Genomic DNA, 22,024 nt, shown 5'->3' with positions numbered 1-22,024 from the left:
ATCCGGGATGCTTCCCATGGATCCGGGATGCTTCCCATGGATCCGGGATGCTTCCCATGGATCCGGGATGCTTCCCATGGATCCGGGATGCTTCCCATGGATCCGGGACACTCCCCATGGATCCGGGACACTCCCCATGGATCTGGGACACTCCCCATGGATCTGGGACACTCCCCATGGATCCGGGATGCTTCCCATGGATCCGGGACACTCCCCATGGATCCGGGATGCTTCCTATGGATCCGGGACACTCCCCATGGATCCGGGATGCTTCCCATGGATCCGGGACGCTCCCCAAGGATCTGGGACACTCCCCATGGATCCGGGACACTCCCCATGGATCCGGGATGCTTCCCATGGATCTGGGACACTCCCCATGGATCCGGGACGCTCCCCAAGGATCTGGGACATTCCCCATGGATCCGGGATGCTTCCCATGGATCCGGGATGCTTCCCATGGATCTGGGACGCTCCCCATGGATCCGGGACACTCCCCATGGATCTGGGACGCTCCCCATGGATCCGGGACACTCCCCATGGATCTGGGACGCTCCCCATGGATCCGGGACACTCCCCAAGGATCTGGGACATTCCCCATGGATCCGGGATGCTTCCCATGGATCTGGGACGCTCCCCATGGATCTGGGACATTCCCCATGGATCTGGGACGCTCCCCAAGGATCCAACCTGCTCCCCATGGATCCGGGACGCTTTCCCATGGATCTGGGATGCTCCCAACGGACCCAGGACGCTCCCCACGGCTGCACCGCGGAGGACGTGGGACAGTGCCGGGAAGAGCTTCCCCACGGCCACCAGAGGCAGCGCCGGGGGGCGGAGGCCGTGCCGGGGGGGCCGCGCCGGGGATGCCGGTGGTTGCCAGCCACGGCCCCTCGAGGCTGGTGAGTCACTGCTGCGGCCAGAAGCGGCATCCAACAACCCTCCCGGCCTGGCACAGCCGGAGCCGCCAGCGCGGTGGAAAAGCTGAGTGCAGCGGAAAGGGGGACACGGGGGGGGCTTCCCAAACCTCTGGGGCCCCCACCCGCCCACTGCCGCCACGTCTCTGGCAGCCTTGGAAACCGGAGCGGGGCCAAACAAACAGCGGCATCCTGCTGCCAAAACCAGCCGGCGCCGCCATCAGGCTGCCAGGCTCTGCCTCGGCCGCCCGAGCTTCCCCAGCCTTCTGTCCCCCGGCCCTCTGTCCCCCAGCTCTCTGTCCCCCGGCCCTCTGTCCCCCAGCTCTCTGTCCCCCGGCCCTCTGTCCCCCAGCTCTCTGCCCCCCAGCCCTCTGTCCCCCGGCCCTCTGCCCCCAGCCTTCTGTCCCCCAGCTCTCTGTCCCCCAGCTCTCTGTCCCCCGGCCCTCTGTCCCCAGCTCTCTGTCCCCGGCCCTCTGCCCCTGGTCCTGTACCCCCAGCTCTCTGCCCCCCAGCTCTCTGCCCCAACCCACTGTCCCCCCAGCCCCGCGGGCACGGGGATGCAGACACGGACAGGAGTTCCGGCTGAGCTGTGGTGAGCCCTGAAAACACCTGCCCTGACACTGTGCCACAAGTGACACCGACAGCAGCTGGAACAGCCCCTCATGGGCACCGGGAGCCCACTGTGGGCACCGGGAAACCCACCCGTGGGCATCGGGCAGCCCCTTTTGGGCACCGGGAGCCCACCGCGGGCACCGGGAAACCCACCCGTGGGCATCGGGCAGCCCCTTTTGGGCACCGGGAGCCCACCGCGGGCACCGGGAAACCCACCCGTGGGCACCAGGCAGCCCTTTTTGGGCACCGGGAGCCCACCGCGGGCACCGGGCAGCCCCCCTTCCCCCCAGGAGGGTTTCATGCACAACGCTCCAAACCAAACCCACCGGCCCGGCGTGGCGCAGCCGAGCACGGGAACCACCGGGGGACACCCCGGAGCCCCCATGGGACCGCCGGGAGCAGCCGATGCTGCCGGAGCCCCCCGGGAGCTCCCAGCTCGGGGGGGTCGCGGCGCTGAGGGATGATGGCCCCCGGCAGGTGCGACCTTGGGGGTGTCCTTCGGACTGGAGCGGCGCCAGGGACAGCGGCCCCCCCGGCCGGGAGCAGCGGGGGCTCCGGCCCGGCCAAGGTGCCCTGCCCGCCTTATCTGGCACCGGCACCGGCAGCGGCAGCCGCGGCTCGCAGCGGCCGCGGGAGCGGGGCCATCCCGGAGCGGCGGCGGCCCCGTGACGGTGCCCAGCGCCGCACACGGATCGACGGAAGCCGCAGCCAACGCCCTGGAAAGTGCCCGGGGGGAGGGCCGGGGCCGCCCCGGCAGCTCGGATGCAGGTGGCTGCGGCCGCGCCGGGGCTGCGGGTGGGGGTCTCATAGGACCCCCGGACACCGGCATCCTCCCGGCGCTCCCCGGCCCCCTCTGTCACCAGATACCCGCCCCCAGAACTATTTGGCACCTCGGTGCCTCGGCACGGGGATGCTGCGGGAGGGTTTGGGCAGCCGGCTCGGCGCCAGGAAGCTCCTGCCGGGACCTCCACTCGTGAAAGTGTCGGGGTGGGCAGGGGGCGGCGGCACTGGGGGGCCACAGTCCGTCGGTGCTGAGTCACCCTTGGGTACCAGCACTCCCCCCGCTTGGGTACCACTCCCACCGGGATGCTCCCCCACGGCAGCTGAAGCCCCCCCCAGAACCCAGGGCCGCACGCCTCTCCCCGCGTCCCCCACCCCACGGTGGGTGGGTCCCCCCTAAACCCCCCCAGGACCCCCACCCTGGCGGGCTGCAGGTGTCGTGTGGCTCCCCCTTCCCGGGTGGGCGGGGCGAGGGGCCGAGCCGAGCGACGCGCGGGGGGGCCGAGCGGAGCCCAACTCACCGGTGCCCCCCGGCTCGTCCCGCTGCCGCCGCCAGTACCACACCAGGGCGAGGGATGCTGCGTGTCCCGCCGCCACCAGCGACGGGAACAGGGACCCGGTGTCCTCCATGAGGGACACGGCACGGGCTCGGCACCGGCCGGGCTCGGCGGGTCAGGGACGAACCAGCGCCCGCCCCCACGGGGCAGCGCCCGCTCCGCCTTAACCCCTCCCGAACCGCGGCGTGGAGACGCCTCCTGCCCGCCACACCGGCAGGGCCCCCCCCGTGTCACCCCCCATCCCGCGCCCCCCCCACCCCCCCCCGAGTGTCTCCTTCATCCCGGCTTTTTATATCCTGGGTCAACGCGCCCCGGCGGCGCAAGCCCCCCCCCCCGTCCCCGTCCTTTCCGCAGCCCCACCGGTCTCACCCACCCGGTACGACCTTCATGGGCAGGCAGGTGCGGGCAGGTGCGGGCAGGGTGCGGACAGGTGCGGAGCGCGGAGCGAGGGCGCAGCGCGGCTCCGCCGGTGGCGGCGGGGGCTGGGGGGGGGCGGGCAGGGAGCGGGCGCCGATATAAATAACCGGGGCCCGTCACCGAGCCCGAGTTAGAACATGACACGGGCGGGGGCGGGACGGGGCGACCGCGGCGGCGCCCCAGGACCCCCGGGCCCCCCGGCACCGGGGCGGGTCACCCGGCCGTCATCTCGGGGGTCGCCGTGACATCAGAACTGAGAGCTCCGGCACGGCCCCGCCGCCGAAGGACGCCGGCCCCCCGGGCAGGGGGGTAGTGGGGCCGCGGGGGGGGTACCGGACCCCCTCCGCCCCCGCGGGGACCCCGCACCCCCCGGCCGCCGGCGCGGCCCCGTCCCCGAAAGACGGGATTCCAGGCCGGGTTTTCCGGCAGAGGCTGCCGGGGCGGAGGGAAAGCCTGGAGCCGGATCGGCTGGCACCAGCACTGGACGGGGTCCAGTCCCTCGCGTCCCACGCGAGGGTCGGGCAGCCACGGCAGCCCCGGAGCCCGGCGCGAGATGTGACCCCCGGGCCAGGCCTCGGGACAACCCCTCCGGTCCCCACGGGACGTGGGTGCTGCCCGCGAGGAGCCGCAGCCACGGGACAGCAGCGCCGCGGGCCCGGCCCCCCCGGCGGCCGGTGACTCACGGCGCTGGCAGGGACCGGGCTCGGCGCCTCCGGGCTGGAAACTTGGACCGGAGGCGGCTGCCCACGGCCACGGGCTGACTCACAGCCCGCGGGGATCGGGGGGGGCCCTCGCCGCCGCCTCGGAGCGACACCACAGCTGCCCCGCCCGGGGGGGTGGGACACCGGACGCCCCGCACCCCCGCCGGGTCCAGCTGCCGCCGATCGTGTGTCGGGATCGCGTGTCGCCAGGGAGGCGGGGTTGGGGATCCCCCCGCAGCCGCAGCCCCCTCCCCACCAGCGCTGCCCGCCCCAGCTGCCGCCGTCTGTCCGACCCACCCTAGGCCCAGTGGGGACCTCGGGGGGCAAAATCCCCACGGAATGCGCCCCCTCCCCGCTATGGCCCCCCCTGAGGCACCGCTCCCCAGGGCGCGGGCACCCCGCCGCACATCCCCCCGCAGCACAGCCCCCAAGGCCCAGCTTCCCCCCGGCACCGCGGCGGAGCCCGGCAGGGCGGCACCAGTGACTCCCCGGCACACTCCCGGTCCCGTCACCCCAGCGGCCTCTCGGGGACCCCGGGAAGCCACCTCAGTCCACCCCGGCCCCCGTGATCCCCCAGGGGCCACTCCAGCCCAGAGGGTCCCCGTGGGGTCAGGGCGAGGAGCCCCCCAGACAAGGCAGGGGCCTGCAGGAACCCCCCACCCCACCCTTGGCTAGGAAGAGTGGGGGGCACTTAGGGGAGCTGAAGGACTTGGGGAGCTGGAGGACTTGTCCCAGCCCTCCCCTGGGACCAGAGGGGCTCGAGTGCCCCCCACCCACGAGAGCACCAGGAGCACCGCGGGGCGCTGATCGGTACCTGCGGCCGGGCCGGGCTGGGGGGGCGGCTGGGCCACCCCCTGCGCTGCGCTGACGGCGCTGGGCTCCACGTGCCCCACGCCCTCGTCCTTCCTGCGGTACAGCCGGTCACCGGCGGCGGGACGCGCCCGGTGGGGACCGGCGGCGGCGGCGGCGCGGGGCCGGGGGGCGGCGGGGCGGGGGACGCGCTGCAGGGAGCGCGGGACCACGTCCGGCGGCAGCCGCAGGTACTGGCGCAGGTGGGCGACGCCGGCGTCCGTCAGGTACCAGTAGAGGTGCCGCCAGGCGGCCGTCTGGCGCTCGAGGCCGCGGGAGCGCAGCGAGGCCATGGCACGCCGAACCTCCACGTTGGCCACGCCGGGCAGCTGCGGGTGGGTGCGCCGGGGGCAGCCGTCCCGCTCCCCGACCAGAACACCCTCGCGAAACAGCAGCTCCAGGATGGAGCGGAGCCGCTCCAGCGGCATCAGCATCCCCGCCACCATGGTGGCACGGCACGGCTCGGGGCACGGGCCGCAGGGCTCGGTTACGGCTCACCCAGCACAGCTCAACAGAGTCCAGAACCGCTCCGTACGGTACAGCCCAGGCTGCTCCAGCACAGCCCAGTATGGCCCAGCGCAGCCCAGTACGGCCCAGCGCAGCTCAGCACGGGCCAGTACAGCCCAGCACGGTCCGACGCGGCTCAGTGTGGTCCAGCCCAGCCCAGTATGGTCCGGCCCGGCTCGCGGTCAGTGCAGTCCAGTGCAGTCCAGTGCAGCCCAGTACAGCCCAGTACAGCCCCGTATGGCCCGGCACGTCCCGGCGCGATCCGACACGGCGCGGTGCTGGCTGCCGGCACGGCGGGAGCGGCTGCAGCTCCACCCCCGCTCGGGGGGGTCAGGGGGGGGCCCCAGGCCCTGCCCTGACTCACCACCGGCCCCTCCCCGGCCCCGGCTCCCGCCCGGGGGGGCCACGGCCGGACCCGCCTCCCCCTTCCCCCCCTGCCCCGACCCACCCGGCCGGTTCCTGCGTGGGAACCCCCGCGGGTCCCGCCCCGCCCCCGCCCCGGGACCGGCCCCTGGGAGCGCCCGGGGGGACCCTGAGCCGGGGGGGGCTCCTTGGGCTTGGAGGGGACCCCGAGCCGCGGCCATCCCGGAGCCCAGGGGGACACTGAGCCGCGGGGGTCTCTGAGCTTGGGAGGGACACCCCGAGCCTGGGGAGGGACCCTGAGCCCTGCGGCTGCCCCTGAGCTCGGGAGAGGACCGTGAGCACGGGGTCCCCGAGAGGGGAGAGGCCCCGAGCCGGGCACGGCACCTCCACGCTCCCCCGAGCATCGCGCAGCGCGGGGCTGCGGGCAGAGCCGCGGGCAGGGCTCGGGCAGGGGGCGAGCAGGTGGATGGGCACGGGCAGGGCTCGGCAGCCACATCCTGCCACGTCAATATTTGCTCTGCTCCTGGCCCAGTTTATCCCGGCACCCCCGGGGGGACCCCGCACAGTCCCGGCAGTGACACGGGGACACAGCTGTGCCACACCACGCCCGCCGGCCGGCAGCTGGGGACACGGCAGCTGCCACTCCCCCGAGCCCCCCGGCACCGAGAACCGCCCAACAACCCCCAGTGGCACCGCGGGGACCCCAGAACGGCCCCGGCACAGCAGCGGGACCCCCGGCACAGCAGCGGGACCCCCGGCAGGGCCGCGGGAAGAGCCCCGGCAGCGGGGACGCCCCCTCTCCATGGGCACAGCCAGGTTCCGTGCCAGGGGGCCGAGGGCGTGGCACCCACATCACACAGAAGGAGGAACCATGTGGGACCAACCGGGGTGCCAGGGTGTCCCCCACGCTGGGAGCTGCTCATGCCGGGGGAACAGACCCCAAAACGGGAGGAGCCCCCCAAGGCTCCCTCAGCACCCCCGGCCGAGCGCAGGGAGCTCGGGGCACTGGGATGCTGCAAGGCCGCAGCAGGAGCCCCCCGGCAGCCTTGGGGGAACGGAGAGACACCCCCCGGCACCGCCGTCCCTGCCGATGGCGCTACTGGGAGTGACAGCGGGGTTCACTGGGATTTACTGGTGGGGAGCAGTGACCCAGCCATGGGGGGCTGCTGCCTGTGGGGCGCCCGACCCTGGGGATCCCAAACCCGCGGGGCTGATGTGCATGCACTGGCATCCCCGGGGGCCCCAGCAGGACTTGCACAACTTCCCCACGCCTGCATGCCCTCAGCCCTGAGGGCAGAGAGGGGTGGAGGAGTGAGGCTCCCGTTACTCCATCACTGACCGGGGCCCCAGCACAGCTGGTGCGGGGGAACTGGGAGCACTGGGGCGCCCAGACCCCCTCGAAGGGAACGCCTGGGGAGAGCATCAGCTGCCTGTCTGAGCCCCACCTCGGCATGTTCCACCCCCAGAGCCCCAGAGCACCCCGGAACCCCAGCGGGGTGGGAGGGGGCAGCGGCTGGGGGGGAGGGGGAGTGATGGGGGGCGGGGAGGGGGACAAAGGGGAGCAGGGATGAGAAACGATGGGGAGCGGCTGTGGATGGGTGCGATGGGGGCATCTCCAGGGAATCTGGGGGCAGCAGGAGCGCGTCCCCCCCCAGGCGTGGCCCCGCACCCCCAGCCCGCAGCGGGGTCACGGCCGCGCCGGCGGCTCCCTCCGGGAAATGCCGCGTCAGCGCCCGCCGCCCGCCGTGATCCAACGCGATGTGACAGCGGGGCCGCCGCCAGCGCCCCGCAGCTGCCCCGTGCCGGGCAGGGCCCCGCACCCACCGGGGAGGGACCCCCCCGCACCGGCCCCGCAGCTCCGCTCACCGCCCCGCACCTCGGGGGGGGCCGGGAGCAGCGGCTGCCAGCACGAGGGGCTGGGGGCACCCCCCAATCCCGCTCCTGTGCGCCCCACGGGCAGCCGGGCGGGGGGGGGGGGGCAGCCCCCCAAATGTGCCAGCGGCTTCTGGCCACGGGCCCGGCGCCGCCGTCCTGGTGCCGGTGCCAGCGCCGGTGCCGGTGCCAGTGCTGGGGTCTGGCGGGGCTCCCCGTGCCCGGCGGAACAAAGCCGCGGCTGTTTGCGGAGGGCACCGCGGCCAGAGGCTCATAATGAGGCCGGTGCCGGCGGGGGTCCCGGCGCTGGGACGCTTCTCACGGTAAATCAGCCTCGCCGCAGCCCGGGCTCCGCCGGGGGGACACGAGCCGGGATCCCCTCGCTGGGGCCTGCGGCATCGCCACAGCTGCTGACCCTGCCGGTGTCCATCCCAAACCTCGCCGGGATCACCCCCGGACGCCCGAGGTCCATCCCATCCCCATCCCGAGGCTCCCGGGGTCCATCGCGATCCCCGCCGGTGTCCGTCCCACCCCGAGGCTCCCGGGCTCCATCACGACTTTCCCGGCGCGCATCCCATCTCTCGCCGGGTACATGCCGACCCTCGCCGGGCTCCGTTCCAGGCCGGGCCCGGCCCGGTGGCTCGCTGCGGTGGCCCCGCGGTGGCTCTGTGCCCGCTGCGGTGACACAGGGCCCGCTGGCCGCCAGCAGCCCCGTGACCGGGCCCGTTCCTCACGGCCCAGCGCACCGGCTCTGCAGCACGGCTCGGTACCGCGGCACCGCCAGCGCGATGCCTGCCGGGTTCCCGGTGACACCGGCTCACTCTGTGCGATGCCGGCGATGCCGAGGCGTCCCCGGTGACCCCCGCCTTCCTGCCGGCGCTGCGACAGTGGCACACAGGAGGGATGCGGCACGGCTGGAGCTCCCCGGGACGCGCCCCCCGCCCCTCCGCGGGACGCGGAACCTCCCCGGGACGCGGAACCTCCCCGGGACGCGCACTCCCCGCGGGCCCGGTCCCGGGACCCCTCCCGGTGCCCCCTCCCCCGGTACCTTTGAGGGACGCGATCTCGTGGTGGATGCCCCGCGCCCCCTCCATGGCCGCCCGCGCTCCCGCACGCTGCCGGCCGGTCCCGCAGCCCCGGGGCGGGGCCGGCCCGCCCCCCCCCGGCCCGCCCCGCCCCGCCGCAGCCCCCCGCCCCTGCGGCACCGACACCGCCCCCCCGGCAGCGCCTGGGACCGGCCCCGCAGCCCCCCCCGCCCCCAGGACAGCAGAGACCCCTCCCCAGCAACAACACCAGGGGACCCCCCCAGCACGGTCCCCCTGTCCCCACAAGTGCAGCACAGCCCCTCCGGCAGGGTGTTCCCACCGCCCGGAGCCCCCCAGCACAGACCCCACCTCCCACCGGCACACACAACGCCCCCCCCGCCCAGCCCCCCACGCCCAGCCCCCCATGTACAGCCCCCCATGTACAGCCCCCCATGTACAGCCCCCATGTACAGCCCACCAGGTACAGCCCCCATGTACAGCCCCCCATGTACAGCCCCCCATGTACAGCCCCCCATGTACAGCCCCCATGTACAGCCCCCCATGTACAGCCCACCATGTACAGCCCCCCATGTACAGCCCCCAGGTACAGCCCCCATGTACAGCCCCCATGTACAGCCCACCAGGTACAGCCCCCCATGTACAGCCCCCCATGTACAGCCCCCAGGTACAGCCCCATGTACAGCCCCCCACGCCCAGCCCCCCACGCCCAGCCCCCCAAAACTCGCTCAGCCCAGCTCCCCCCGGGTGGGGCCCGTCCCCGGGGTCCCCCAGTCCTGCCAGCACTGCTGGGGGGGTGTCTGTCCCTGAGGGGGGCAGGGGAGCCCCCAGCTGCCCCCGCTGGCACCGGGACCCCCGTCCGGGGGTGGGGGGGAGCCCCTGGCACGGTGCCAGCCGGTGGTGCCAGGACTCAGCCTCAGCTCCGGGTGGCCACACCAGCCCCAAATCAGCCAGGAATGGCCACTGCAGCCACTGGCCAGCCCTGGGGACACCGGGAGGGACTGTGGCATGGCCACCAGCCACTGCAGCCACTGGTCACCACACCGCAGCCACTCCCAGAGCCGTGGGGACACTGAGAAGGAGCCTGACACTGCCACCACACCTTAACCACAGCCACCACACCCTGGCCACCAGCCAGCCCTGGGGACACCGGGAGGGACTGTGGCATGGCCACCACACTGTGGCCACCAGGCAGCCCTGGGGACACCGGGAGGGACTGTGGCATGGCCACCACACTGTGGCCACCAGCCAGCCCTGGGGACACCGGGAGGGACTGTGGCATGGCCACCACACTGTGGCCACCAGGCAACCCTAGGGAGACCAGGAGGCCACCACACTGTAGCCACCACAGCCGCTGGCCACCACACTCAGGACACTGGCCAGCCTCCAAGCCGCAGGGACATGAGGAGGGACTCCAGCATAGCCACTGCACTGTGGCCACCATGGCCACTGTGGCCAGCAGCCACTCCCCGATGCCAGGGACACCAGGAGGGATCCCAGCACGGACACCGGCCAGTCCCCAACACAGAGATACCAGGAGGGACAGTGGCACATAATGCAGCCACTGGGCCACTGTCCACTCCTGGGGACACTGAGAGGGCTGTGACACAGCCACAGTGACACTGTGACCCCCAGGGACACTGAGAGGGCTATGACACAGCCACAGTGACACTGTGACCCCCAGGGACGCTGTGAGGGCTGTGACACAGCCACAGTGACACTGTGACCCCCAGGGACACAGGAAAGGGCTGTGACACAGCCACAGTGACACTGTGACCCCCAGGGACACTGAGAGGGCTATGACACAGCCACAGTGACACTGTGACCCCCAGGGACACAGGAAAGGGCTGTGACACAGCCACAGTGACACTGTGACCCCCAGGGACACAGGAAAGGGCTGTGACACAGCCACAGTGACACTGTGACCCCCAGGGACGCTGTGAGGGCTGTGACACAGCCACAGTGACACTGTGACCCCCAGGGACGCTGTGAGGGCTGTGACACAGCCACAGTGACACTGTGACCCCCAGGGACACAGGAAAGGGCTGTGACACAGCCACAGTGACACTGTGACCCCCAGGGACACTGAGAGGGCTGTGACACAGCCACAGTGACACTGTGACCCCCAGGGACACTGAGAGGGCTGTGACACAGCCACAGTGACACTGTGACCCCCAGGGACACTGAGAGGGGCCCTGGCATGGTCTGCCCTGCACAGCCTGGTGAGGGGCTGGCGTGTGCCAGGGGCCCGGCTGTCCCCCACGGGTGACCGTGCCACGCCTGTGTCCCCCACGGGTGACTGTGGATGGACACCGTGTCCTGGCTGTCCCCCACGGGTGACTGTGGATGGACACCGTGTCCTGGCTGTCCCCCACGGGTGACTGCGGATGGACACCGTGTCCTGGCTGTCCCCCACGGGTGACTGCGGATGGACACCGTGTCCTGGCTGTCCCCCACGGGTGACTGCGGATGGACACCGTGTCCTGGCTGTCCCCCACAGGTGACCGTGCCACACCTGTGTCCCCCACGGGTGACTGCGGATGGACACCGTGCCAAGCCTGGGGCCCAGCTGTGACAGTGACAGTGACAGTGACAGCGGTGATGGTGGCAGAGGGGACGGTGTCCCCCAGCCTGTCCTCCGTGCCCAGTGACAGTGACAGCGGTGATGGTGGCAGAGGGGACAGTGTCCCCCGGCCTGTCCTCCGTGCCCAGTGACAGTGACAGCGGTGATGGTGGCAGAGGGGACAGTGTCCCCCGGCCTGTCCTCGGTGCCCACCGGGCCCTGTGCCACACCAGTGGCTCTAAGGGAGGACGGTGCCCCGTGTCACCCGGGGGTCCCCGGCACCCAGCCCCGTGCCAGGGCCACCAGCAGCCCCTGGTCCCCTGCCCCACGCCGGGCAGAGCCCCTGGCACAGCGGGCCCCGTGTCCCCCGGGCTCTGAGCCGCAGGGGTGGCACGTGCCAGCCGCGCTGGCAGGGATCAGCGGCTCCCGTGGGCTCCGTGCCCACCGCGGCTGTGTCACCCTTCCTTGTGACACTTCCCGGCTGTGCTGGCTCAGCCCTGACATCAGCACCAGACAGACAGACGGCTCCTGGCCACCGGGCACCGGGCATCCCCACGGGCCACGGCCCCAAAGCCACCGGCACCTGGCAGGGGTGGCAGGAGCTCCGGGTGCCACACACAGAGAGGTGACACAGGTGACACCAAACCCTCTGGCACCCAGAGAGGTGACACAGGTGACACAGGTGACACCAAACCCACTGGCACCCAGAGAGGTGACACAGGTGACACAGGTGACACCAAACCCTCTGGCACCCAGAGAGGTGACACAGGTGACACAGGTGACACCAAACCCACTGGCACCCAGAGAGGTGGCACAGGCGACACCAAACCCTCTGGCACCCAGAGAGGTGGCACAGGTGACACCAAACCCTCTGGCACCCAGAGAGGTGGCACAGGTGACACAGGTGACACCAAACCCTCTGGCACCCAGAGAGGTGGCACAGGTGACACCAAACCCTCTGGCACCCAGTCAGGTGACACAGGTGACACCAAACCCTTTGGCATCTAGAGAGGTGACACAGGTGACACCAAACCCACTGGCACCCAGAGAGGTGGCACAGGTGACACCAAACCCACTGGCACCCAGAGAGGTGGCACAGGTGACACCAAACCCACTGGCACCCAGAGAGGTGGCACAGGTGACACCAAACCCACTGGCACCCAGAGAGGTGGCACAGGTGACACCAAACCCTTTGGCACCCAGAGAGGTGACACAGGTGACACCAAACCCTTTGGCACCCAGAGAGGTGGCACAGGTGACACCAAACCCTCTGGCACCCAGAGAGGTGACACAGGTGACACCAAACCCTCTGGCACCCAGAGAGGTGGCACAGGTGACACAGGTGACACCAAACACCTGCCCCAGGACCAACAGCACTGAACCTTCCAGAACCTGGAGAGGTGGGACCATGCTGTGACACTGAACCCCTGCCAGCAGCCAGGGGTGGGACAGCACGGTGACAATGAACCCCTGCCAGCAGCCAGGGGTGGGACAGCACGGTGACACTGAACCCCTGCCAGCACCCAGAGCTGGGACAGCACGGTGACACTGAACCCCTGCCAGCAGCCAGGGGTGGGACAGCACGGTGACAATGAACCCCTGCCACCTGCCCAGCACCAAGCCATGCCACGGTGCCCTGGCTCCGGGGAGGGGACAGCAGCTGCCGAAGCGCTGCCACCGCCGCTGGTGGCACCGGACGGTGCCGAGGTGTGCCAGGCCCGGCCGTGCCGAGCTGCTCCTGACGGCACCGAGCGCACCGGGGCCCCCAGCCAGGGGACACCGGGACTGTGCCACGGCCGCTGGTGGCACCGTTCCCACCACCCCGACAGCGCCGTCCCGCTCCGGTGGGAGCAGCCAGGAGCCCCCCACGGCCGGGACCCCGCGGTGGGGACGGCCGGGACCCCCGGTGTGGGGCCGGGGGGGCTCCCCCCGCGGGCAGCGCCCGCTCCCATGTAAGGACATGGCCGAGCCGCTGCCGGCCCCGCGCCGCGACACCGGGGCGCCCTCGGCCACGCGCGGGCACCGGGGGCACTGCGGGGAGCACCGGGGGCACTGCGGGGAGCACCGGCCTCCGCCCCATCTCGGCTCGGAGCCCGAGATGCCGCCGGTGGCACCCGTGCCACCCGTGTCACCGATGCCACGGCCGAGCACCGGAGCTCCGCCGCCCCCCGCCGCCCGTGCCCCCTCCGGGCCGCCCCCGGTCCCCCGGCAGCAGCTCTGTCCCCAGGGCACTCGGAGGGACCCCCCCTGCCCCAGCACCGATCCCGCCGGTCGCTCCGGGGGGCGCGGGCACGGCCCCCCACCCTTCCCCGAGCACCGAGCCCCGCTGAGAGCGGCGGGCCGGGGGGCTCCCGGGGGGCTCCCGGGGGGCTCCCGGGGGGGTTCCCGGGGGGGCCCGGCGGGGCCCGCGGTGCCGGCCGTGTCCCCCGGCCCCCCCAGCCCGGCCCCCCCGGCCGTGCCGGGGCTGGCGGTGCCGGTCGTGCCCAATTATGGGAATGAGCGGCCGCGCTCCCCCGCGACCCCCCCGCGGCCCGCGCCCCCCGCGCCCCCCGCGCCCCCCGCCTGGCCCGGGGGTCCCGTACCCTTGTAGCGCTCCCGCACGTCCTCGTAGGCCTGGATGAAGTCCTGCTCCTCGGGCGCGGGAGGGGCACCGGCGGCGGCCATGGCGGCACACCGAGGTTTTGGGGGGCGAGGGCGGGGGCCGGGGCCGGGGTCCGGCGGGTCCGGCGGGTCCGGAGTGTCCGGAGCGTCCGGCGGCCCCGCGGCTGGGCAGGGGCACGGGACGGGACCGGGGACGGGACAGGGGACGGGACAGGGGACGGGACAGGGGACGGGACGTGCCCCCGCCCAGCCCTTTAAAGGAACCGCCGGACACCGCCCCGACCCGCGCCGCGACCCACGGAACCACGGACACCGAACCCACGGACACCGAACCACGGACACCGAACCCACGGACGCCGAACCACGGACACGGAACCACGGACACCGAACCCACGGACACGGAACCACGGACACGGCACCACGGACACCGAAACACGGACACCGAACCACGGACACGGAACCACGGACACCGACCCCACGGACACGGAACCACGGTCACCGAACCACGGACACCGAACCCACGGACACGGAACCACGGACACCGAACCCACGGACACCGAACCCACGGACACGGAACCACGGACACCGAACCCACGGACACCGAACCCACGGACACGGAACCACGGACACGGCACCACGGACACCGAAACACGGACACCGAACCACGGACACGGAACCACGGACACGGAACCACGGACACCGAACCCACGGACACGGAACCACGGACACGGAACCACGGACACGGCACCGACAACACGGCACCACGGACACGGAACCACGGACACGGACCCCTGTGGGTTTCGGACACCCCACACGGCCCAAGGGAAATCCCCCACGCCCCCCCAGACGGGTCACACGGGGCTGGGGAGTGGCCCTGCCCGAACCCCGGTACTGCCGGCCCGTCCGTGGGGACCCCACGGGTGTCCTGAGGAGCGCGAGGGGGGCGAGGGGTGCGTGATAAGGGACGGGGGTGGCAGGTGATGGGGGACCGTGTGGGGCTGGGGTCTCGGGTGATGGGGGACCGTGTGGGGCTGGGGTCTCGGGTGATGGGGGACCGTGTGGGGCTGGGGCCTCGGGTGATGGGGGACTGTGTGGGGCTGGGGTCTCGGGTGATGGGGGACCGTGTGGGGCTGGGGTCTCGGGTGATGGAGGACCGTGTGGGTCTGGGGTCTCGGGTGATGGGGGACCGTGTGGGGCTGGGGTCTCGGGTGATGGAGGACCGTGTGGGTCTGGGGTCTCGGGTGATGGGGGACCGTGTGGGGCTGGGGTCTCGGGTGATGGGGGACCGTGTGGGGCTGGGGTCTCGGGTGTTGGGGTACCGTGTGGTGCTGGGGTCTCGGGTGATGGGGGGCCGTGTGGGGCTGGGGTCTCGGGTGATGTGGGACCGTGTGGGGCTGGGGTCTCGGGTGATGGGGGACTGTGTGGGGCTGGGGTCTCGGGTGATGGGGGACCGTGTGGGGCTGGGGTCTCGGGTGATGGAGGACCGTGTGGGGCTGGGGTCTCGGGTGATGGGGAACCGTGTGGGGCTGGGGTCTCGGGTGATGGGGGGCCGTGTGGGGCTGGGGCCCCGGGTGATGGGGGACCGTGTGGGGCTGGGGTCTCGGGTGATGGGGGACCGTGTGGGGCTGGGGTCTCGGGTGAGGGGGAACCGTGGGGGGCGGGGGTCTCGGGTGATGGGGGACCGTGTGGGGCTGGGGTCTCGGGTGATGGGGAACCGTGTGGGGCTGGGGTCTCGGGTGATGGGGGACCGTGTGGGGCTGGGGTCTCGGGTGATGGGGGACCGTGTGGGGCTGGGGTCTCGGGTGATGGAGGACCGTGTGGGGCTGGGGTCTCGGGTGATGAGGGATGGGGTGGGGGGTGCCTGGCGCAGGGACCCTTCGATTCTCAGCCTGACCTCCCCCCCCTCACAGAGACCCTCGCGTCCCCCCCGCCTGGGGGGGACAGGGACGCCCCCCGGAATTCCCGCAGCAGCCCCACGAGCACCGAGGGGTTTTTAGAGCTCTGTGTCCCAGCGCCACCCGAGTGGCACCGAGGGGACCCCACTGCGGCCCCAAACACCCCCTCCCCCCCCCGAGCCCAGTCCCAGCCGTGGGCGAGCTGGGGGGGTGCGGGGGGGGACACCGTCCCCATGGGATGGGACATCGTCATCCCTAAAAATAGACACCAATGCCCCGAAATTCGAGCGGGGACAGCGGCGGGAGGGGGCGGGGATGGAGGGAGGGAGGGAGGGAGGGAGGGAGGGAGGGAGGGAGGGAGGGAGGGAGGGAGGGAGGGAGGGAGGGAGGGAGGGAGGGAGGGAGGGAGCGAGGGAGGGAGGGAGGGAGGGAGGGAGGGAGGGAGGGAGGGGGAGGCGTTACGGGAAAAGCCGGGGGGGAGGGAGCTGTGCCGGGGGTGTGAGGGGCCTCTGCGGGGGAGACGCTGAGCGGGTTATGGGGGCAGACTGTGTGCGGGATGGGGGCGGCACGGCCCGGCCCGGCTCGGCACGGCCCGGTTCGGCACGGCCCGGTTCGGCACGGCCCGGCCCGGTTCGGCATCCCCCGTGGCAGCTTCACTGCCCCGATCTCGGCACAGCCCCCAGCGCGATGTCACCCCTCGGTCCCTCGGCTCACGTGGGACACCCACGGCATCGCCCCACGGGCCTCCAGACACCGCCGACCCCTCCATCCCCCGGAGCACGCGGAGTCCCCTGGGGTCGCGTTCCCGACCCCCCGACACATCCCGACCCCCTCCCCGGAGAGCGGCTCACGCCGAGCCCCCCGGTCCCGGCTCCCCTGTCACGTCCCCACCCCCGGACGCGTTCTCGCCCCCCGGGCCGTACCTGCGATGCGGATGACGGCTCTCTCGGCGGGGTCCAGCACCGTCCCGTTGCCCGCGGCCGCCTTGGCTCGCTGGGAGCGCTGGTGTTTGCCCAGGTTCCAGGGCAGCGTGTCCCCGGCGCCGGGCGAGCCGCTGCTGCCGCTCGAGCTCTCCTCCGCCATCGCCGCCGGCCCCCGACTGCCCGCAGACCCCGGCTCCTGCGACAGAGGGGCGGCGTCAGGGACCCCCGGTACCGGGACCATCGCCTTCCAACGCTAGGGACCCCCGCTAGGGACCCCCGGTATCGTCACTGCCCTTCCTCTCGCTTCAGGGACCCCCGGTACCGGAGCACCAGGGACCCCCGGTATCGTCACTGCCCTCCCTCTCGCTTCATGGACCCCCGGTACCGGAGCACCAGGGACCCCCGGTATCGCCACCTCCTTCCCTCTCGCTTCAGGGACCCCCGGCACCGCCGACCCCGGCTCCTGCGGCAGAGAGACGGTGCCGGGGACACCGGGCACCGGAACCGCAGCACCAGCAGCGCACGGCAGAACCACGGGGGGCCCGAGGTGCCGGAACCCCTCGGGACAGCCCCGGGGAAGCGGGGTCCGTGCCGAGCCGTGCAGGGCGGTGTCGCCAGGGACGCGAACCCCACGGGGCCCCCGCGGCCATGGCCGGCCCGGCACCGGGAACTCGTCGGTGGGAGCGCCCGCCGGTGCCGCCGCAGCCGGGCGGAGCTGCCAGAGCGAAGCCCTGGGGGACGAGAGCGCTCGGGGGGCTCCGGGCCTGGGAGCGGCTGCCGGGGATGCAGCATCTCGGCTCCGGGAGCGCCCCCGGGGGAGCGGGACGGATGGCGCCGGTAGCGGCGGGGGTGACTCTGCGATCCCGGTACCTCCGTGATCCTGCGCTCTCCATCCCAACACCTCCGCCATCCCCCCTCCATCATCCCGGCACCTCCGCCATCCCGGTACCTCCGTGATCCTGCTCTCTCCCATCATCATCCCGGTACCTCCGTGATCCTGCGCTCTCTCCCATCATCCCGGCACCTCCGCCATCCCGCCCCCGCCATCCCGGCACCTCCGCCATGCCGCTGCCTCCGCTCTCCCGGCATCTCCGTGATCCTGCCCCCGCCATCCCGACACCTCCGCGACCCCCGCGGTGCCGCCTCCGCCCCGGCTCCACCGCAGCGCTGCCCGCGGCTCGGGCTGGCTCCCGCAGGAGCCGGCAGCACCGGGCGTTTGCCGCGGCCGCGGCGCCATTTGCAGAAGCTCCGAACCCGCTAAAGCCACCGGGCCCGGCATCACCGGGCGGGCTCCCGGACCCACCGGCACCACCGACACCGCAGCGCCCGGCACGCCGGGACCCCGGCGCCGCCGACACCAGCGGCACCGCGGAGCCACCGGCAGCCCCGGCAGAGGGGCGGCGGGCGGGGGGTGGGCGCGGGGAAGAGGCGGGGGGCGGGCGTGGGGGGCAAGGGAAGGGGAGCGGGTGGGGGGCGTGGGGAGAGCGCCGTGCCAAGCCTGAGTCACGGCTCCATCGCCCACGTCCCCCTCCCCAGCAGCCCCTCCAGCCCAGGCCTGACGCGCCGCCTCCCCCCAGCTCAGGGGCACCCATGGGGACCCCCAGACCCCCAGACTCGGGTCTCAGCCCCCAAACACCCCTCGCACCCCCAGGGGAGGGCTCCCGAAGCCCCCAGCCCCCCCGGCTCCTGCAGCCCCCCGGTTCCTGCAGCCCCCCCCAGCCCCGCGGCATCCTCCGAGCCCCCCCGGTTCCTGGAGCCCCCCGGTTCCTGCAGACCCCCGGTTCCTGGAGCCCCCCGGTTCCTGCAGCCCCGCGGCTCCTGCAGCCCCCCCAGCCCCGCAGCCCCCCCGGTTCCTGCAGCCCCCCCAGCCCCGCAGCACCCCCCGAGCCCCCCCCGCCGCCCCCGGCCCCACGGGGCAGGGGGTGACGGGGGTCCCACGCGCGGGGGACTCACCGAGCGCCACGATGTCCGCCAAGAAGCGAGGGGGGGGCATGACCGGGGGGGAGGGGGGGGGAAACGGCACCGGGAGGGCTCCGGAGGGGATGCGGCACCGGCGGGGGGGGAGCACCGGCACCGGTACCGCGGGGGCTCCGGGGGAAAATGGCCCCGGGGGCTCCGCCCGCACCGCCACCGGCACCGGCACCGGCACCGGCTCCGGCTTCCCGGCAGGGGCGGGGCGGGGGGCGGGCAGCGGGGGCACCGCATCCCTGCGCCCCACCCCCCGCAGCCGGAGCTCCCCGCCAGGGAGGAAAGGGTTAACCCCGACCAGTACAGCCAGTATGGAGAGGGTTAACTGTCACCAGTGCTCCCAGTACAGCCAGTACGGAGAGGGTTAACTGTCACCAGTGCTCCCAGTACAGCCAGTATGGAGAGGGTTAACTGTCACCAGTGCTCCCAGTACAGCCAGTACAGAGAGGGTTAACTGTCACCAGTGCTCCCAGTACAGCCAGTATGGAGAGGGTTAACTGTCACCAGTGCTCCCAGTACAGCCAGTATGGAGAGGGTTAACTGTCACCAGTGCTCCCAGTACAGCCAGTACGGAGAGGGTTAACTGTCACCAGTGCTCCCAGTACAGCCAGTACGGAGAGGGTTAACTGTCACCAGTGCTCCCAGTACAGCCAGTACGGAGAGGGTTAACTGTCACCAGTGCTCCCAGTACAGCCAGTACGGAGAGGGTTAACTGTCACCAGTGCTCCCAGTACAGCCAGTACGGAGAGGGTTAACTGTCACCAGTGCTCCCAGTACAGCCAGTACGGAGAGGGTTAACTGTCACCAGTGCTCCCAGTACAGCCAGTACGGAGAGGGTTAACTGTCACCAGTGCTCCCAGTACAGCCAGTACGGAGAGGGTTAACTGTCACCAGTGCTCCCAGTACAGCCAGTATGGAGAGGGTTAACTGTCACCAGTGCTCCCAGTACAGCCAGTACGGAGAGGGTTAACTGTCACCAGTGCTCCCAGTACAGCCAGTACGGAGAGGGTTAACTGTCACCAGTGCTCCCAGTACAGCCAGTACGGAGAGGGTTAACTGTCACCAGTGCTCCCAGTACAGCCAGTACGGAGAGGGTTAACTGTCACCAGTGCTCCCAGTACAGCCAGTACGGAGAGGGTTAACTGTCACCAGTGCTCCCAGTACAGCCAGTACGGAGAGGGTTAACTGTCACCAGTGCTCCCAGTACAGCCAGTACGGAGAGGGTTAACTGTCACCAGTGCTCCCAGTACAGCCAGTACGGAGAGGGTTAACTGTCACCAGTGCTCCCAGTACAGCCAGTATGGAGAGGGTTAACTGTCAGGGGGAGCCCCGCCCGCGATCCCGCAGGGAAATCCCGCGGCTGCTCGGCCCCGACACCGGAACAGAACCGGAACAGAACCGGAACAGAACCGGAACAGAACCGGCACAGAACCGGCACCGAACCGGCACAGAACCGGAACAGAACCGGAACAGAACCGGAACAGAACCGGCCCAGAACCGGCACAGAACCGGAACAGAACCGGAACAGAACCGGCACAGAACCGGCACCGAACCGGCACAGAACCGGAACAGAACCGGCACCGAACCGGAACAGAACCGGAACAGAACCAGCACAGAACCGGCACAGAACCGGAACAGAACCGGAACAGAACCGGCACAGAACCGGAACAGAACCGGCACAGAACCGGCACAGAACCGGAACAGAACCGGCACAGAACCGGCACCGAACCGGAACAGAACCGGCACAGAACCGGGACAGAACCGGCACAGAACCGGCACAGAACCGGAACAGAACCGGAACAGAACCGGAACAGAACCGGCACCGAACCGGCACAGAACCGGAACAGAACCGGCACCGAACCGGGACAGAACCGGAACAGAACCGGAACAGAACCGGCCCAGAACCGGCACAGAACCGGCACAGAACCGGCACAGAACCGGCCCAGAACCGGCACAGAACCGGCACAGAACCGGAACAGAACCGGCACCGAACCGGGACAGAACCGGAACAGAACCGGAACAGAACCGGCCCAGAACCGGCACAGAACCGGAACAGAACCGGCACCGAACCGGCACAGAACCGGCACAGAACCGGCACCGAACCGGAACAGAACCGGAACAGAACCGGGACAGAACCGGCACAGAACCGGAACAGAACCGGAACAGAACCGGCACAGAACCGGCACAGAACCGGCACAGAACCGGGACAGAACCGGCACAGAACCGGAACAGAACCGGCACAGAACCGGCACAGAACCGGAACAGAACCGGAACAGAACCGGCACCGAACCGGAACAGCCCGGCACAGAACCGGCACAGAACCGGAACAGAACCGGCACAGAACCGGGACAGAACCGGCACAGAACCGGCACAGAACCGGAACAGAACCGGCACAGAACCGGCACAGAACCGGAACAGAACCGGCACAGAACCGGCACAGAACCGGAACAGAACCGGCACAGAACCGGAACAGAACCGGCACAGAACCGGGACAGAACCGGAACAGAACCGGAACAGAACCGGCACCGAACCGGAACAGAACCGGCACAGAACCGGAACAGAACCGGCACCGAACCGGAACAGAACCGGCACAGAACCGGCACAGAACCGGAACAGAACCGGCACAGAACCGGCACAGAACCGGAACAGAACCGGGACAGAACCGGAACAGAACCGGCACAGAACCGGCACAGAACCGGAACAGAACCGGGACAGAACCGGCACAGAACCGGCACAGAACCGGCACAGAACCGGGACAGAACCGGAACAGAACCGGCACAGAACCGGCAAAGAACCGGAACAGAACCGGCACAGAACCGGAACAGAACCGGCACAGAACCGGAACAGAACCGGGACAGAACCGGAACAGAACCGGCACAGAACCGGCACCGAACCGGGACAGAACCGGCACAGAACCGGCACAGAACCGGCACCGAACCGGAACAGAACCGGCACAGAACCGGAACAGAACCGGCACCGAACCGGCACAGAACCGGCACCGAACCGGAACAGAACCGGCACCGAACCGGAACAGAACCGGCACCGAACCGGGACAGAACCGGAACAGAACCGGAACAGCCCTGGCACAGATCCTGGCACAGCCCTGGCACAGCCCTGGCACAGCCCTGGCACAGCTCTGGCACAGCTCTGGCACAGATCCTGGCACAGATCCTGGCACAGCCCTGGCACAGCCCTGGCACAGCTCTGGCACAGCCCTGGCACAGATCCTGGCACAGATCCTGGCACAGCCCTGGCACAGCCCTGGCACAGATCCTGGCACAGCCCTGGCACAGCTCTGGCACAGATCCTGGCACAGCTCTGGCACAGCCCTGGCACAGATCCTGGCACAGCCCTGGCACAGATCCTGGCAAAGATCCTGGCACAGATCCTGGCACAGCCCTGGCACAGATCCTGGCACAGATCCTGGCACAGCCCTGGCACAGCTCTGGCACAGCCCTG

At 71.2% G+C, this 22,024-nt stretch overlaps 1 protein-coding gene across 13 annotated transcripts in view; it reads right to left on the bottom strand.

Annotated features, from left to right (window-relative positions):
* Window positions 1–16,770, bottom strand: part of PLEC (plectin) — a 59,710-nt gene extending 42,940 nt beyond the window's left edge. For 3 of the 13 annotated variants that reach the window (XM_088058394.1, XM_088058354.1, XM_088058432.1), the window contains exon 1: window positions 4,796–5,291. In XM_088058394.1, coding sequence (XP_087914520.1) covers window positions 4,796–5,276 — 481 coding nt within the window. In that variant the 5' untranslated portion in view covers window positions 5,277–5,291. Of the gene's footprint in view, window positions 1–2,827; window positions 2,975–3,236; window positions 3,339–4,795; window positions 5,292–13,760; window positions 13,942–16,597 lie in introns of those variants that run through there. The other 10 variants (XM_088058754.1, XM_088058573.1, XM_088059055.1 and 7 more) reach the window with 5 other exon arrangements.
* Between the last annotated feature and the right edge of the window lie 5,254 nt (window positions 16,771–22,024).

This window comes from Pseudopodoces humilis, chromosome 1, assembly GCF_049639895.1.
Source record: "Pseudopodoces humilis isolate 2021_Gansu_Grassland_sample_001 chromosome 1, ASM4963989v1, whole genome shotgun sequence".
Taxonomy (NCBI): domain Eukaryota; kingdom Metazoa; phylum Chordata; class Aves; order Passeriformes; family Paridae; genus Pseudopodoces; species Pseudopodoces humilis.
This window is presented reverse-complemented; position numbering and strand designations above follow the sequence as displayed.